Source organism: Chiloscyllium punctatum, chromosome 38 (assembly GCF_047496795.1).
Source record: "Chiloscyllium punctatum isolate Juve2018m chromosome 38, sChiPun1.3, whole genome shotgun sequence".
Taxonomy (NCBI): domain Eukaryota; kingdom Metazoa; phylum Chordata; class Chondrichthyes; order Orectolobiformes; family Hemiscylliidae; genus Chiloscyllium; species Chiloscyllium punctatum.
Genome location: NC_092776.1, coordinates 9,005,190 through 9,021,780, shown reverse-complemented (window position 1 = coordinate 9,021,780; position 16,591 = coordinate 9,005,190). Strand labels below are relative to the sequence as shown.

General features: G+C 40.8%; 1 protein-coding gene across 5 annotated transcripts; it reads right to left on the bottom strand.

The window, feature by feature from the left end:
* Positions 1-1,251: 1,251 nt before the first annotated feature.
* nkx2.3 (NK2 homeobox 3) lies at positions 1,252-13,720 on the bottom strand. 5 transcript variants are annotated; one of them, XM_072557122.1, is made up of 3 exons: positions 13,308-13,720; positions 4,652-7,406; positions 1,252-3,423 (listed from the first exon to the last, which is right to left on the bottom strand). In XM_072557122.1, the coding sequence occupies exons 2-3, from the start codon at positions 4,983-4,985 to the stop codon at positions 2,789-2,791; spliced, it is 969 nt and encodes a 322-aa protein (XP_072413223.1). In that variant the 5' UTR covers positions 4,986-7,406; positions 13,308-13,720; the 3' UTR covers positions 1,252-2,788. The 5 variants fall into 5 exon arrangements, with proteins under 5 accessions (XP_072413223.1, XP_072413225.1, XP_072413222.1 ...); XM_072557124.1 differs by having other exon boundaries at positions 4,652-5,084; XM_072557121.1 differs by lacking the exon at positions 13,308-13,720 and adding an exon at positions 10,805-12,280.
* Between the last annotated feature and the right edge of the window lie 2,871 nt (positions 13,721-16,591).

The window sequence follows — 16,591 nt, the reverse complement described above, 5'->3', positions numbered from 1 at the left end:
ACTCTGTAAACATTATTCACCTATTGTAGTGGTTGGTCCCTCTCACTTCTCTGCCTCCCTCTAATGTAACTGTGCTTCAAAAAAAAACTTACAACCATGTGAAATATGCCAGCACAGGTTGCTAAATTTGCAAGAATAATAAGCCTACTTTGGCCAGGCTGCCTCCTGCTGAATCCTATGTTCGCTGGCCCTTCAGACTGCAAGTTCTCCCTCCCTGTCCCTAATCAAGCGCCTTTCACCACGGACAAAAAAAAACGTTAAGATGGAGAGGCGGGATTGGGGCGAGAAAAAAGCAAACAGAATTTGGGCTTGGTTCTATTAATCAGCCTATTAAATGGGGGCATATTTACAAATGTCAATCTTGGGTCTTTAGGGTTTTGTCTCTACGTGCGAAACCTCCGACACCCCATCTTTTGTTCCCGAAACTTATGAAAGCCATTGTAGGTACCACGGAGCCTAACTCGGACATTCTTTCAATGTACTTAGTGCTTCTAATCACACCTCTCAAAAGGTTTTTTCTATATAATAACTTTCTCTTTCACGGCGCTTGGCACATGAACAATTCATGTCGAGTGTGGCAGGCGCTGGCCTTTCCACCTCTCTGTACGAGGCAATTGAGCAAAGGACACGGTCTCACAAAAGCAGCTTTTTGGGCGGTTTAACACAGCGTTTGAATAATTTCATTACTGTGTTTTATATATAGATAGAATTACGTTTCGTGGGGGTGATTTCTCTCTCTCGCTTTCTGAAACAAAATTACTCTTTTTATTACTCCAAACGTTCATTCTCACCTTCCAATCAAAACTGACACTTAACGTCACTGGAACATGTTTGATGTTACTGCTATTTGTTCAGAAATTTAAGGCAACGGCTTTTGGCCTGGTGAAACACATTTTATTCCTAACCTGTCGTCTCATTTCAAAACGATTAAAATTCAACACATCCGAACAGCATGGCCTCTAATAACCTGCAACTCCATGCATTGTAATTGGGAATAACTTGCCAGTTACTTTTTTTCTCCACCCCCAGTACTTTAGACACAAATGTTTCAAGTTGAGTTACGTTTTGACTGGGAAAGTTTGATGTTCTACTAGTTATCTAATACAACTATATTCAAAAATGCATTATTAATCAAAACGCATTTTCTTTAAAGAGTGACAGTATTTTGCTAATATCTCAGCAATCACTGTACCCATCGAAAATAATACATTCCAAACAAGTAAAACAGGGACAAGTACACGAGGGACTCAATTATGAACATATTGCACCTCAACATTTATTCTTTTTTTTGTTAACTCCACTTAGTGTATTTCAGCAGTTTTTTTTTGAACAGCAGAGTATTATACAAGCTGGGGACGGGGGAGGGGAATCCTTCACGAACAATAAGCTTTGCTATATACATAACTTTATACACGCCACTGAAATGTTAACACTCGCCATTATGGTACAAATTAGAGTGAGAGCTTCTGAGGATTACTCGGTATGTACATGAGAGATTTTTTTGGCCAAAGTTCTATTTATGTTTGTTTATTTCCTGCCCCACCTAAAAAAAGAGTTCTAGCTCACAGCTAGTGGAATCTTTGCTTTCGCGGTGCTGTCAAATATTTAAATTAAACGTAGATTTCAGATGGAAGATGTTTGAGGCAAATCCCTGATTTTCCAAGTGGGATTTCAAAAACGGAATTCCACGGTGGAAGGGTCAGTTCGAACTAATACTAATATTGGGGAGGGGTAGCTTGGCAGTTACATTAATAATACCGCCACCCCACCTCATTGTGGTTTGAAAATTTGAACTTAGTTTACAGCATGTAGAAATAATAGCATTATTTTTTTAAAAAGGGATTGGTTTTAGCAAAACTGACCCATGAAGATTCGTTAAAATATATTTATATGGTTTTGTGTTGCACTTTACCTGGTCACAAGTTGACTCAACTCCCATAGCAGCATTGACTCTTAGCTGCCCTCTGAAGTGGCTTATTTTAGTCAAACGGCTTCAGTTCATAAAGACTAGGCCACCGCCTTCTCAAGGCAGCTCGGGAGAGGGAGGAATTGCTACCCTTAGAAACTTGAGCCCCGTCACCCAGAATGAGCCAACAGAACGTTTGTAGCAGAACGAAAATGCAACATACTGTGGATGCTGGAAATCGTCTATAGAATACAGAGAAAGTTAGTCAACGGGTCTGGGAGGAGAGAGAGAGGCAGAGAGAGAGAGAGAGAAAGTGACTACAATCAGGAGCAGTCTAATCCGCTGGTATCTCCGACGCTTTTCTGAGCTTGTATTGTGTTAATTATCTATAGTCTTTTCTCCAACCGTCTTTCTCTTAGAATTATGAGGATTCCTGAAATATGTGAAACACTCTTTTCCGCTTCTGTTAAAAAAAATCCCATACATACAGTCGAGATATGACGGTGTCTCTTTTCTCCCTTTTCTCTCTCTCTCTCTCTGCTGCTCTTCATAATGGCTCTTTTTGGGGATTACTGCCGAACTACACAATTCTGAACAGCAGAATCCGGAGGGTGATCTGTGCTCCATTCCCTGTCGGACACTATAAATCGAACGACAGGGTGTGAAATCACATGGCTTAACAGAGAATGTACAAAACATAGGGCAATATTTGTCGGAGAGCATCCAAAGGGATCTGAAATGAATCGGGATTGTCTTGGAAGGGAATCATTAGTGTTTTTTTTCCTTCAAAATAAGCTTTCCTTGATTTGTCAAATGACCTACACTTAAAAAATAGTTCAGAGCAAGTGAAGGCAGCCAACAGTTCTGGTCTCTCATGGTACTTTACCAGGCGCGGATGCCCTGCAGAGTCCCTTGGCATGCGGGCACAGAGGATCCTGGGTGAGACTGCGTCTGTACAGCGCCGTTCACATTACTGAGGTCCACGTTCATGAAGGCGTTGGACGCCGTGGAAGGCGGCAGCGACGGGATGCTTGTGTAGGTGCAGCTATAGTTAGCGTTGTAGGCCGGGGCGCCGCCGTAGCTGCCGTAAGAGCCGGGGTAGCCGTTGTAGGCGTAAGCGTTTGCGCCGACGCTGTAAGGGCTGGTGTAACTCTGGGATCCTGCTATGCATGGCTTGCCGTCCCGCACCAGCACGGGCACCGCCACCCGTCTGGGCGGGGGTGGGTGATGGTGGCCCGCGATCTCCAAAGATTTGTCCTGGCGTTGTCGTTTGCACTTGTAGCGCCTGTTCTGGAACCAGATCTTGACCTGGGTGGAGGTCAGTTTAAGAGTGTTGGCCAGGTGCTCTCTCTCAGGGGCAGATAGGTATCTCTGCTGCTTAAACCTCCTCTCCAGTTCAAACACCTGGGCCTGTGAGAAAAGCACACGGGGTTTCCTTCTCTGCTTTTGTTTCGGCCGTTCACCATCCTCTGCTTTAACGTTCTCGCTCTCTGAGCACTTCTTTAGGGAATAGCTTTCTGCAGAAACAATGCCGATCCATTAGTGACACAGTTTGCAACAAGGCAGGCAATTTCCAGCCATAACCGAAATGTGAATAACTCTGAGCAATTAACGATATCCGGTGCATTGGTGTGAATGCTTCTTTCGAGTTGATAGTAAACCGGGCAGAGGCAATTGTAACAATATTTGCAAATTTAGCCTTTTGCAGCCCAATTCTTATATTAAATTATATTTAAATTAAAGGCGAAATATCATGTATTTTATCGTGCTGTTTAATCCCACAATAATACGAGGCGCTGACTTAGTTTACTGAAAAAGTAAATAGTAGCGCTATGTGTGTAAATTCACAGAAACTTTCAACATTTGCACCAATCAGTACCTGGTTTCAAGATCTGTCTTGTCTCATACACGGGTCACCATTTGTCAATTTTTAAAATAATCCTATTAAAATGCCCCGGTTTTACGAACGAATTCGGCAAAATATTTTTTTAACAGGACTTGTTTGAGATGCATGAAACCAGGCAAGCACAGACCAAGCACAATATGATTTAATTTTTTTTAATCCACCTTGATTAGCAACTCTTTTGCTCAGGTTGTCAGTACTCACCTTATCCGGAGGCCTTAAATAGGATACATGGTTGTGGAGTTCTTTTGAACAGTTCAATCATATTAACAAAGAAGTACGAACACACTGCAGACTGCAAAACAACCTAAACATTGGGATTACACTAAAGGGAATGAGAACAATTTACAGCGGAATAGTTGATTTAGAGACCCGGGGATAATTGTTCAAAATGTTCAGGGACTGGGTAACTATACTTGGGTTTGTGAATTAAAATGTGGTTCTCGTGTTTTTGGTGTAAGAACCCTTCATTCTACAGTGTTAAATTGCACATTGAAAAAAAAAACTTTCGGGACCTGGAGAACTCATTTTATCCCCGGATCCGTCGAAAATTAATTTTAAAGGTATTTTTTCAATGCTGTAGCGTTCCTTTCGCTTTATAGGAATTATCCGAGGGTGCAATGTTAAGGACCTGAATAAGACGTTCGCAAAATCAATACAAAAGATTCTCCAGGAATTTCTGTTTTTGTTTCAATTTCAAAAATATGACCGAAACAACGAACAACGCCGGCTTTGCAAAACATTTTAAGATTTTAACATAGTTACATTTCAATGCAGCAGATTTTTGCAATGTTTTACCTCCGGCTCATCTCTTAATAAAATCTGGACTATTAGGTACTTACTCTTGACCTCATCTCGTAGGATCTCCTCATCTAATTTGGTTTCACACGGGCTTCTCAGTCCTGCGTGAACGTAAAGCTCTGGGGAAAGGCTCGGGTCCCCCTGACTGTCTTGTACTGACAGAGAGTTCAAAAAGGGAATTTTCTCCTCCCCATCCGAAAAGCTGGAGGCCTCCCCGGCAGCGTGCATGCACGAAGGCGGCGGCGGCGGCGGCTGGAACTGAGACGATAAATCCTGCTGCAAGTGATGGGCCACTTGCTGGCGCGATTGTTGCTCCAGATTCAGAATATCTTTGACCGAGAATGGCGTCGACGTGACCGGGCTTGGAAGCATCATCGAGCAAGATGCGTAGGGAATTAGTTATAAACCCGCCAGTTTAATCTCTCTTTTGCCAAGAAAAGAAAGAGAAAATCCAGCAGGCTTTCCTTCCCCCACCTAAATTGCAACCGAAAAAAAGAATTCAAGCTCCCTTTAATTGCACGATTATTTTTCCCTCCCTCTCTTGTAAAACTGACATGCAACTAAAGTGGATTAGGTGGGATTTCTTTTTGCTGCAACCAATAGCTTGCAAACTGCCGAGACTCCGAGTGCAGTTTTGTTGCTGCTCGGCCACCCCAGGGGGATGCGGGTGACGTCACAACGGAGGGGCTCGGGGCGGGCCCCACACGCGTCATTGGCTCCCAGGCACCCGAGATTCAAATAAGGCCGGTGGGATGGGCGGAGCAGGAAGGGGGAAAGCATCCATTGGCTGGCCGCGTGTCACGTGCCGCCGCTGGCGCGCGGTCCCGAGCCCCTGGCCATTGGAGGTGGGCGCGTGCCCTTGGCTACAGGAGGTGGGCGCGTGCCCGCCAGAAACTGAAGCTGCTCTGTGTCAGAGTCAGGGGCGCAATTAGGGCAGAAAGAAATTCAGAATTATACATATTTGTAGACTTTGCTTTGATACGATTGATGTGAGAGGTGAACTAACGCATAAGGCAACCCAAAACCAAATCTTTAGCCTTTCCTTTGGTACGATTGTTTCGAAGAGTGAATTAATACAGAAAGTAATTCCAAATTATGTATTTTCTTTAGACCTTGAGGTGATACGATCAACATGAGGGGTAAATTAATGCAGAAAGAAACTCTATTTTAGATCTGCGTTGCTACGAATGATGTGAGGGGTGAATTAATGTATAAAGGAATACCAAATGATATTGTTTTACAGTCTTTGATTTAAAACGATTGATATGAAGGATGGATTAATGCAGATAATATTCAAATTTTTTTTTAAAAATTGCTTTGATAATTCGCGTGAGGCGCGAATTAATCGAGAAAGCAATTCCAAAACAAAGAACTGTGGGTGCTGAAGGTCTGAATAATTAAAAAAACATAAATTGCTGAAGAAAATCAGCAGATCTGACAGCATCTGTGGAGAGAAAGCAGAGTTAACGTTTCGAGTCCAGTAAACCTTCAGAACTTTTAGTTGTTGCTTTGATACGATTAGTGTGAGGGATGAATTAATGCAAAAACGAATTCCAATTTATTAACTTTTAGTCTTTGCTTTGATATGATCAATGTGATGTATATGGATCTGAGATAGACATTATTTTGTTAACCGGATACGAGCCAAAGGCAGGTATATGGAGTTAGGCCACAGAGCAGCCAAAATCTCATTGAAGAGCAGAACAGGATTGAGCGGCTGAATGACCTACTCCTGTTTCTTAATGCAGAAAGAATTTTTTTTTCAGGCTATACGTTGATATTATTGCTGCGAGGGTTGAATTGATGTATAAAGAAATTCCAAATAATATTGTTTTTCAGTCTTTGCTTTAATATGATTGATATGAAGGATGAATCAATGCAGATAGCATTCCAATTGTTTAAGTATTTGCTGCGATACGTTTTTTTAATCCATTGCTTTGTTTGATTAATATTGCAAGATGTTGGCCATGTTTCTTTTTAAAGAAAAGGGAATATAAATCATTATAAATTTTGAGCACACCTCGTTTCCACATAACAACGGCAATCGCTGGAGAAACTCAGTAGATCTAGCAGCATCTGTGGAGAAAGACACAACGTTTCGAGTCCTTCATAACGCAGAAATATTTTTCGTCTTTGAATACGATTGACGTTATGTGATGTTGGCTGCAGTTTTATTTTAAAGAAAAGGAACTTAAATTTTAAAAGAAATCCAACTTATATACTTTAGCACACCCAAAGTCGGCATAGATGTATCCCTGCACTTGGTGATAGTCGCAATTGCATTTTTGAAATCCTTTAATTCATCCTCATTCCTACAATTATCTGGTGTACTAACTGCACATATACCAGCTAAACTTTACAGGCCAGCAATTGAGTATAGTGCGAAACAATTATTAGCTGTGAATACAGTAAGATAATCTCAGAGACACGTGTGATTATTTTTTATATAGAGAAAAGATCGAAGATGTAAAAAAATCTGTTTGGTTTTCTCTTGAGGTCACATATTACTCCACTCCTCCAGTTAAGAGATTATGGTTTCTTCAATGATAATGTATCTTCAGAATGCATTATAATAATAAAAACTATCATTGTGAAGCATAATAATCAATTCAATGTAGCAAGTGGTTGCAGATGACACTATAACAATATAGAAACCCCCATTTTGCTCTGAATCTACACATATCAACATTGTACTATATCAGAAACCATGCAATAGAATTGAATAGAGGCAATGTTATTTTCCTCATTGTTGGTCAGTGTAGATCTTTTTGTATATTTAAAAATCCTTCATCGAATCTAGAAATAAGCAAGAAGTATATGAGTTGGTCATTTCTGTAAGCACACTTACGCCTATAGGCCTAGTTTTGATCATTAGACCTCTTGTGAGTTAAGTAGTTCAGAACGTTATAGAGTACGAGTGAGCAGGAATAAAATGGACAGCAATACATCGACAGCGATACAATGGACGGCGATAAATTGGACATTGATACAAGAGACAGTAATACAAAGACCCTGTATATAGAATTTTATGCGGAATTAAATCCTCCCCCCGCAAAATGGGCAATTTAGCAAAACGCTTCACTCTGTAAAAAGTGACACGCGCACTTGTCAGAATGAAAGAACTTGCGCAATTAACTTGGGAAAATTAGTCCCCTTCAATTTTATTTTTCCGCCTCTCGGTATTTCCTCCTGATTGCTGCACCACGAAAGGAATCCAATCTGCCGTTTAATTTATTGGAATGTAGGAGGTATCGATGAAATGTCGAATGCAGCTGTACAGGGTGCTCACAGCACTTTCTCGATGCTATAAGGAAATGGATACATGAAGAGTACGTTGGAAATTGCAGTTTTGTTATACGATTGCATTCAAGCCAATAATATTGGGAGAGAGTCTGCTGATATCGGAGGTATGCTGGCGAGAAGTCTTTTATTGCCCCACCTGTGAGTTACAGGCATTTTCTATCTTCAGTTCTGGGGCGGGGGGAGGGGGTTTAACACTGACAAAGGTGGTTTAACTGAGATTGGTAAAGATTTACAAAAAAACTAATATTTGGGGAACTTCGTCATTAGGTAAGTGCAGTTACAGCGCTATCACAGATCAGTAAAAGTCTTGTTTATCAAATAGAAGAAAGGAAGTGTCACTTAAAACACCGATAATATAACACGCTCTTTCCACTTCATTCATAACAACCACCATCAAGCTTCATAGAACTGCTTATATTCTACAACCCTTGAAAACTCGGGATTAGCGTTATCTCTGCAGGAACTTCGAGTTTTGAAAAGTGCCGGTAAACATACGAAATATCAGAAATAATTGTGTTCCGCGCTGGTTACAATTGCATTGCTCTCCCTCTCATTACATTTAACTTTCATCAATGAAGACGCAAGAAGCAACATGAATGTCTAAATTAAAATAAAACAGAAGCTGAATTTATTCTGGGGGAGGGGGGAATCATGCTGGTCTGTTGAGCAAATAAACTCATCTAATTTTAAATTGTCGAATTGCCCACGCCTCACCTAAACTCCGAAGCAAATCTCCAGACGCCCCTATATTTTTCTCTCTTCGGTTTACATTTGGGGCCTCTGCATCTCACTTTCCTTTAAGTTTCAAGTGAGTTGAAATCAGATGTAGCTGGCGATTCGAGGGCTCATTACCCAACTCCTGGTTTTTCGATTTTGTAAAGAAATATTTAAATGCGAATTTATTGAACTGCTGTTTTAAAACAAATTATCTGTTCGCTTCATGGCCGAAACGAGATGTATGAAATCTGATTCATACCCTTGGTGCGAAAACGAACGCGCTACGTGTTACCTCCGAAATGAATGATTTCACTAAACTGGCGCTCAGTGAAATTAATTTGATCAAGGGGTTTCTCTTTAGGCCAATTAACACAACGTAACTAATTACTTCTCAACTGAAGACTGCAATACTGCGTTAAATCTGGAGGGAAAATCTGAGAATTGATGCATTCCTGTTATTAGCGATTCTTAAAAGTCTTGCGGATCTCAGACAACGCAATTGGAATTTTTTTGCAATCGGGAGAAACGAGAGATTATAGAGACGGATATTTCAAGGAACAAAAAATGGGGAAATATGATTAAAGATATGATTGAATCAATAATTCACTCAATAATTTTCATTTCGCCAATAATTAAATCCAAAAAATGAATTCTTTTTATGCCAATTCCGTTATTCATCACCTCCGGTTTTTACTCTAACTGCTTTCGCTTGTGATTTGTTTTTTAAATGAGATGTGAATTGCATCGTCTGCCTTGCGTCGACTACAAACTCGCCAGGCACAGAGAGTGAAACAAAAACATAATTTACGGGATAAGCTCAGCAAGTCTGGCAGCATTTGCGTAGAGAGAAACGAAATTAACGTTTCCAATCCAGAATTCTTCAGAAGTGACAGTGAACGGACATGGTCTCACGTTGTGCCTCTGCTTCCCTAGTTCCCAGCGCTTAAACAGAACCAGGAGCTTAGAACTTCATGTTTTGGGCACATTCCCAAAAAAGCAAGAGTGAACTTGCCTCGCGGTCCCTCCCAGTTGAATATCGATAACGCACGAGTGAAGTTTTGTTCACTCAATTTACCTCCTAAAGCTTTAGTTAATACTCAACAAAGTGAAATTAAACTGATGGTTTGAAACTGAAGAGGAAAGGATATCTAGCGGATGTTCATCGCTGCATTTTTTTTGGCATATCGTTTAAAGAAGTGATGAAAAAGTGTTTCATTCGTCATACAATTTTGCATCGCCTACTTGTAAAAACATAACAGAGCACATGGCAGGACATCAGAGAGAAATTTATGTTGTTACATGGTTCTTCGATCACTTACTTACAAAGGAGAGAATTGAAAGCAATCATTTGAATGAAGCGAACCTAGTTAAACTCTCATATCAAACAAGAAATATGATTTAATCATGACTTTCTGAAGAGGGATGGCTGGAGTTTCCTATTAATTTCAGAGGAAAAATTATATTTCAACAACCTATATCTCTTTCTCAGATCTCCCTTTAAATTGGCAGGTAATTGAATTATTAAAATGACGGTTGGCAGTTTCGCTGTCAGACGTGCAAGTTACAAACACATTTAAAACATTACTTTTGTAATTTTGTACAGGAGTCATTTCCCGACGTCTATTGAACATCCACTGTTTTGGAAATAAAGGCGAGGTTTGATTCTGAGTACGGTGGAATCTGCTCCAGAGCTACAAGAAGAAATTAATATCATTTCAAATTTTGTCAGAGATGTAAACAGAGGATGAAATAGAGAGAACCAATCCTTACAGATGAAGAAGCCAGCGACCATTCAGCCCATCGCTATGTGCTGTTTCAGTGAACTTCTATTATTTCTCAATGAAGCCTGCAACTCATCCGTATTTACACATACAGGAGGTTAACGCTCCTTTGCAACACACAACTATATTTTTACAACACCGCTTTTTTGACTGCACGAATTCACCTGATGATTATTTCCATTTCCGAAGCATTGTAAATATAAAATTCCGGCATTAATTTGAAACTAGTATGTTAATTTGCTGACATGTTGTTATCAGGTTAACTAATTTAACCACGCATTTCAAATTTAAACATACTGAATATTTTGCATCCATTCGTTCTACTGATGCAAACGAAATTTGTCCGATATAATTGTTCGTGTGTAGTAGCAATGTTCACACGCAATAACTTACATCGTTCTGTCTCTGTTTCTCCGTTAGAATGAACAGTTAATCAGGTTGCTGTCAAAATGGGCGTCAAATTTTAACGCAAAGTTCGAAACAAAAAATATCCAATATTTGAATGTGATATTTGAGTTCATTCAAAATTATGATTATAATGTACCATGTATATAACCCTTTCCCCAAAATAAATTATTGCTGTTTTGCAATTCACCAAACAGGAGAGCAAACTGCTAAGAGTGTATCATTATTGTACAATCTCTATTGTCTGTACTTGTCTTTAAAGGTCTATCATCTCTGGTTTATTAATACCTTATCAAGTGAAAGGCACCCATCTTTCCCAATTAAAATTCCGACAGCAAACAGAGCCGGCGGTGTCGGCCGATATGATCTGACACTATCGGGGCGCTGACTTTCCGCTCTGCAGCAACTGTCGAATGGTCGGAGATTACCGAGACCCTCCAGATATTGGAGAGGGACGGGAGTTAAAGAGAGAAGCAGTTAAGCGACCTTTAAACATCCCTTTCAAAACTAAAAGATAGCGAGAGCTGCAGATAACACAATCGCCAAGTGCGCCCAGTCAGCCTGCTAAATTTATATCCGTCCTTAATAGGTTAGTGGAGGAATAGCCGTCAGAGAAAAGGCAACTTTGGTGTGTTTACTGGAACCACGGTAATGGGCTTCCGGAGGCCTACTTTAATTCTACTGCACTTTGCACAAATTCTCCAGCTTCCTGCTGACTTAATAGCAACGCGCGCTCTGTTTCTGGTGCATTTAAATGCTACAGTGATATACATTTGTCCACCCGAAGATTCAAGGGCAACGATATGGACTGATGGGTTCAGGTTGAAACATTTCCATCTGGGCTTTGACTCCAGATCTTCAAACACAGTGACTAATAACTTCCATTTGAATCTCCGATGTTTGTTAGAAGCTCATGATTAACGGGCGTTGTCTGAAATTGGTGCCTGGCCTTTGAGGAGAAAAATGTTTTAAAAATGCTACCGGCCCAGTGTGGTAGAGGCTTAAAACACCCCCAACACATTGTTAATTCAAATAAATGTGATTGATAACTTGCGCTGACCAAAACGTTAAGGATCAGGAGGCTATGGAGTCTACTTACAGGTCAACTACGATTACATTTAAGCGCTAAATAGTTTCATTCTTTTCCTGTCTTTCTATTATCAGACTCCCTGGTAGGATGCTAAGCGAGGAAGGATGCAGAAAATGCAACTATTTGTACAGTAGAGAAAGGTCCCACGTCGACTAAATCTGGCAGGACGTACTAAGTATCATCTTTACAATTTGCACCCAGGTGTGTAAGGAACAGCGGGACAGTAAATAGCAAATTGGCTGATTCAATTTTCGCGGCGTTAAAGGGGTCTCTCTCTCTCTCTGAAAGCCCATGGAAGGCAATCCCTTTCCATAAACTTGCCAGCCCTACTCCCCTTCAACTCAGCTGTCCAAACAGCATGACTGAAGATGTTTAAAATACTGGTTGTTTATTCTACGGATAATTGAGCATCCGGGGCCTTTAATAGATTTTACTTTTTCTCCCCATCCCGCACCCCCCACCATCCTCTTTTCAGGCTGTATAAACAAGTGTTGGCCTTGCCTCGTAATCGTCAAAGAGTCATAAATCACAGGGCGGTTTTTGCTGAGAAAATGACTGCGTTTCTCGTTGTCACGCGAATATAACTGGCTGTCAAGTTCTAAACCGCGAGGGAAAGGCTCTTATTCCGTTTTCGTAAACTTCCGAATTCTGCCCGTGCGCCTTTTGTTTGGTTGTGTAGCAACTCAAGGCACTTAGGTCGCTCCCTGATCGTCTGCAGCCTCCTCCCCTTCCCCCACTCCTCACAACCTCTCCCCAAATCGAGACGGCGATTCTCACTCCCTCTCTTTCTAAAAAACGTCATTAACGTTCATCTCTGCGTGTTTGTAAATAGCAAGCTCACCAAGTAACCCTCGCTATAGCATTGTTTCTCTGGACCTAGCGCCATGTGTCCACGTTAAGGGCGTCAGGGTTCATACATGGAGAAAGAATCTCGTTTTTAAGGTTATATTTATTGTATATACTTGTAGATGTGCACTCGTCTCGCAGAGTCCGATCTACTAAAGTTAGTCAGAATTACATTTTATGATCTGACACAAGGAAAGTCACTTGCAGATGTGAAACATTTCTAAAAAAAAGTGACGAGAAACTATACAATTTCAAGTAGTTTATAATTCCATTTTTTTTACCTTTAATCTAGTTGCCTCATGCCCACTCAGTATCAGTATTCACACAAGAATCTTATAATATAGGGGAATATATTCAGATAAATTAACTGCATTTCGCCTTGACTCATTCTAGGCACCCACACTTATTAAATGAAACGTTCATTCTGAATGCTAACGGATGCTATTTCCCAATTTTACATTGTACTTTTTTTGTGTGTATATAATCTAGCAGCTAAACAATAGACGCGTTATCTTTTTTTAAAAAATGTGAATAAAATAGTAAGGCTCAAGATACCGTTAACTGCGTTTCTGTTTGATTTCTCATCCACTGCTGAGGGTTGTGGCAAATCGTCTCTTGATCAGAACAAGGTAGATTCCTCGTCTTTTCAGCCATCCCTACGGCATTTACATGTATGCATGCTTTACCTGGCTCAGAGAGAAGAGCAGCAAAACAAAGAGAAACGCTACACCTGTCACACAACCCGGCGCCAGTGCCAAATGCTTGGATGCTACTGAGACTCCGGCAGAAGACAGCTTGATAATCCCCATCCGCTCGCCATCAACAATATCTTGTTTAGATTAAAGCTTCCACTCTCTTTCCAGCACTCCCACTCCAGACTGTTAGTACAGACACCCAGCTTTTGTCTTTAAATGGAGAAATCGAGACTCAAGCCATTTTTTTTCCATGATGCAATACCCCGCTGGCGGACCACAACTTAATACATCCTAAGATAAACAGAGAAGGGAAACTAAAGAAATCCCCCCTCCGACCCCCACTCCCAACACCAGGCCAACCCCCCACCTAGGCCCCCCCCCACCCCCTCCACACACACACCAATAAGACAATGTTCCGATTTAGAATGGTGGGGAGTGCCACGATACACGCAAATGTATCAGCAGGTAAGGACACATTTAAAACAGCTATCTGTTATAATACGTACACGGATAATATATTATTTATTAATAGAGTGTGTCGGAACGTTCAGTCTCCCTACTGTGGTGTCACGGTTATTCTTAAAACATTTCACCCGATTTTCTACTTCTATACGCGAGTTTTTTTTTTCCCGAAGGCTAACGGCCATGAACTAAAGAGAAATGACAGGAGGATGAAAATGATTAACCGCCGAATTTTCCCGTATCCATTCCGAATAGTACAGCGTTTCACAACAACCGTCTGACAGTGACTGTATTTTTTTGTGATTTGGAAGTGCCGGTGTTGGACTGGGGTGCACAAAGTTAAACCAGATGAAGGAGCGACGCTCCGAAAGCTAGTGTGCTTCCAATTAAACCTGTTGGACGATAACCTGGTGTTGTGTGATTTTTAACCTTGTATTTTTTTAAACAACAACAAAGAGACTCACATTCATTTTGAAGAAGTTTGTGCAAGTTCAAACGGCATTTAAACGGGATAATAGTTAGAACATAGTTGTTATTTATATCACGGTGTTTATCGAGATTTAAGTAGATTGCACGCAGTAAACTTGTCGCGCTTTTTTATGTATGGAGCGTTTTGTATGCAGGAGGACAGCGGCATTGTGTTTAGTGCCTACATTGATTTAAACAATCGAATACCAGCTGCTTTAATAAAAAACACCGGAAGCACTTGTCGCGATGGATTTAAGATTGGGCACATGGGCTGCGAAATTTGGTTTTGGAAATATGTGCCAAAACAAAACCGATGGCATATAACCTGCATGATCGCTATAAATCAAACCGAGGGGATGGTTTAGAGAGACACTATTTGTTCACGAGAGGATTGCTTTTAAGTGGACTCACGTCCATTAATCTTTTCTTTTATTCGCCCACCATTACAACAACCAAAACAAAAACCGGTCGGATATGAAGTTACAAATGAACTCTACCAGGATCTGTCCGAGCTGTATAACAAGAGACGTTACAAGCAAGTTGGTATTCATGGCGCTGAACAAATAGGACGTTCAGATCCAAATGGGCAGCTACTTCCTAACAAAGGAAATGCCTTTTCTTTAACGAAACCTTATTAAACACAGAAACATATAATTGTTCATGTTTCACTGACTATAACGTGTCCCAATAGGACACACCTCTCAAACTGACTACATGCCACACTCCAGGTTAACCAGGGAAATCATTTATTCAAACACTGGATGTTCCCTCAGCAGCTCACATTTTCTTTGTTCAGCTCCAAAATTTCGAGAGAAGCAGCAGTTTAAAATGAATAAATCAAATTTCAAAAACGGGCGCTGGTTTTCTGTCATCCCAGATCAGCGCATCTTTAGGAAGGGTGCAGCCCGGCGGGAGGTATCTTTGGATCTCATTAATACATATTAACAAAGATCCATAGTTGTTATTTCGATGTGGCGCAGTGCTGTAAATCAGACAGCAACCTATCGTTCACCCTATTGCTGAGCCCTGAACAAGGTTAACATAAATATGTCATTTGAAAAGAAAAACATACGTATTATCTTGATACACAACTCGAAGCATTCATGCTGTCGAAGACAATAGTTAGTCCAGAGAATTTATGATGGGATTTCGCATGTTTAGTCCATGTAGCAATCAAAAGTAATAAAACCCAGTTTACTGAGTCTGAGGAATTGCATGCTGAATTTGTGTCCATATTTACCTTTTGCTCTTTCGATTAAATACATTGTTTCTTTTTTTTCCCCTCAGTATTCTGGTTCTTTTCGGTATTATTCTGGAGAAAGTCCCTGGATTTCGAAGTCTTCTGGAAGCTAGAGATGGTGATTTAAAGCTCAAGGAGTCAACAGCTAAAACTTAGCTTCGCAGGGACAAAGGACACTCTTCAGCTTCGAAATCTTAACAATCAGAACGTTTTATTGTCTGTGCGCCGTGCTTACTGACAATGTAGGGACACAACTGTCAGTTTTCGGCCTATACCTTACGGTGCTCCTTTACACAGCCCTACACTCTTTCAAATCAAACGCTCGGAGCCGCTCCACCTTTAAAATATATCTTTTTATATTCTTTTTCACTTAAAGTGGGCCAATAAAATGTAAATATAAAGTGGACTGGCAAATTACGAAGGAACTCAAATGCTTGGAAAAAAAAAACAAAACGGAGAGCAATACAGTTCAGCTCCAGTTTGTTAGACAATGATTAGGCGAAAGTGAGGACTGCAGATGCTGGAGATCAGTCAAGATTAGACAAATGCTGGAAAAGCACAGCATATCAGGCAGCATCCTAGGAGCAGGAAAATCGACGCTTGGGGCAAAAGCTCTTCATCAGGAATGAAGGACTTTTGCCCGAAACGTCGATTTTCCTGCTCCTCGGATGCTGCCTGACCTGCTGGTGCTTTTCCAGCACCACTCTAATCTTAACAATGTTTAGAACAAGATAACGATTGGGGCGTATATTCTGGTGGGTAAAATCGCGATGAGATGTGACAAATGAGCAATTGGACATGGTAACTTTGCTCTAATTTCAGCGAATATTAACTTTCTGCTGCGTGTTCTGTTTGAACCTAAAAGAGGAGTATATGTGATTGCAAGGGCCACATAGACACTGATCTGAAGAAGTGGATAGACAGGAACTATCCAAATCTCTGGTGGTTTAACTCGCGTCTGTCAAGGTGAACTC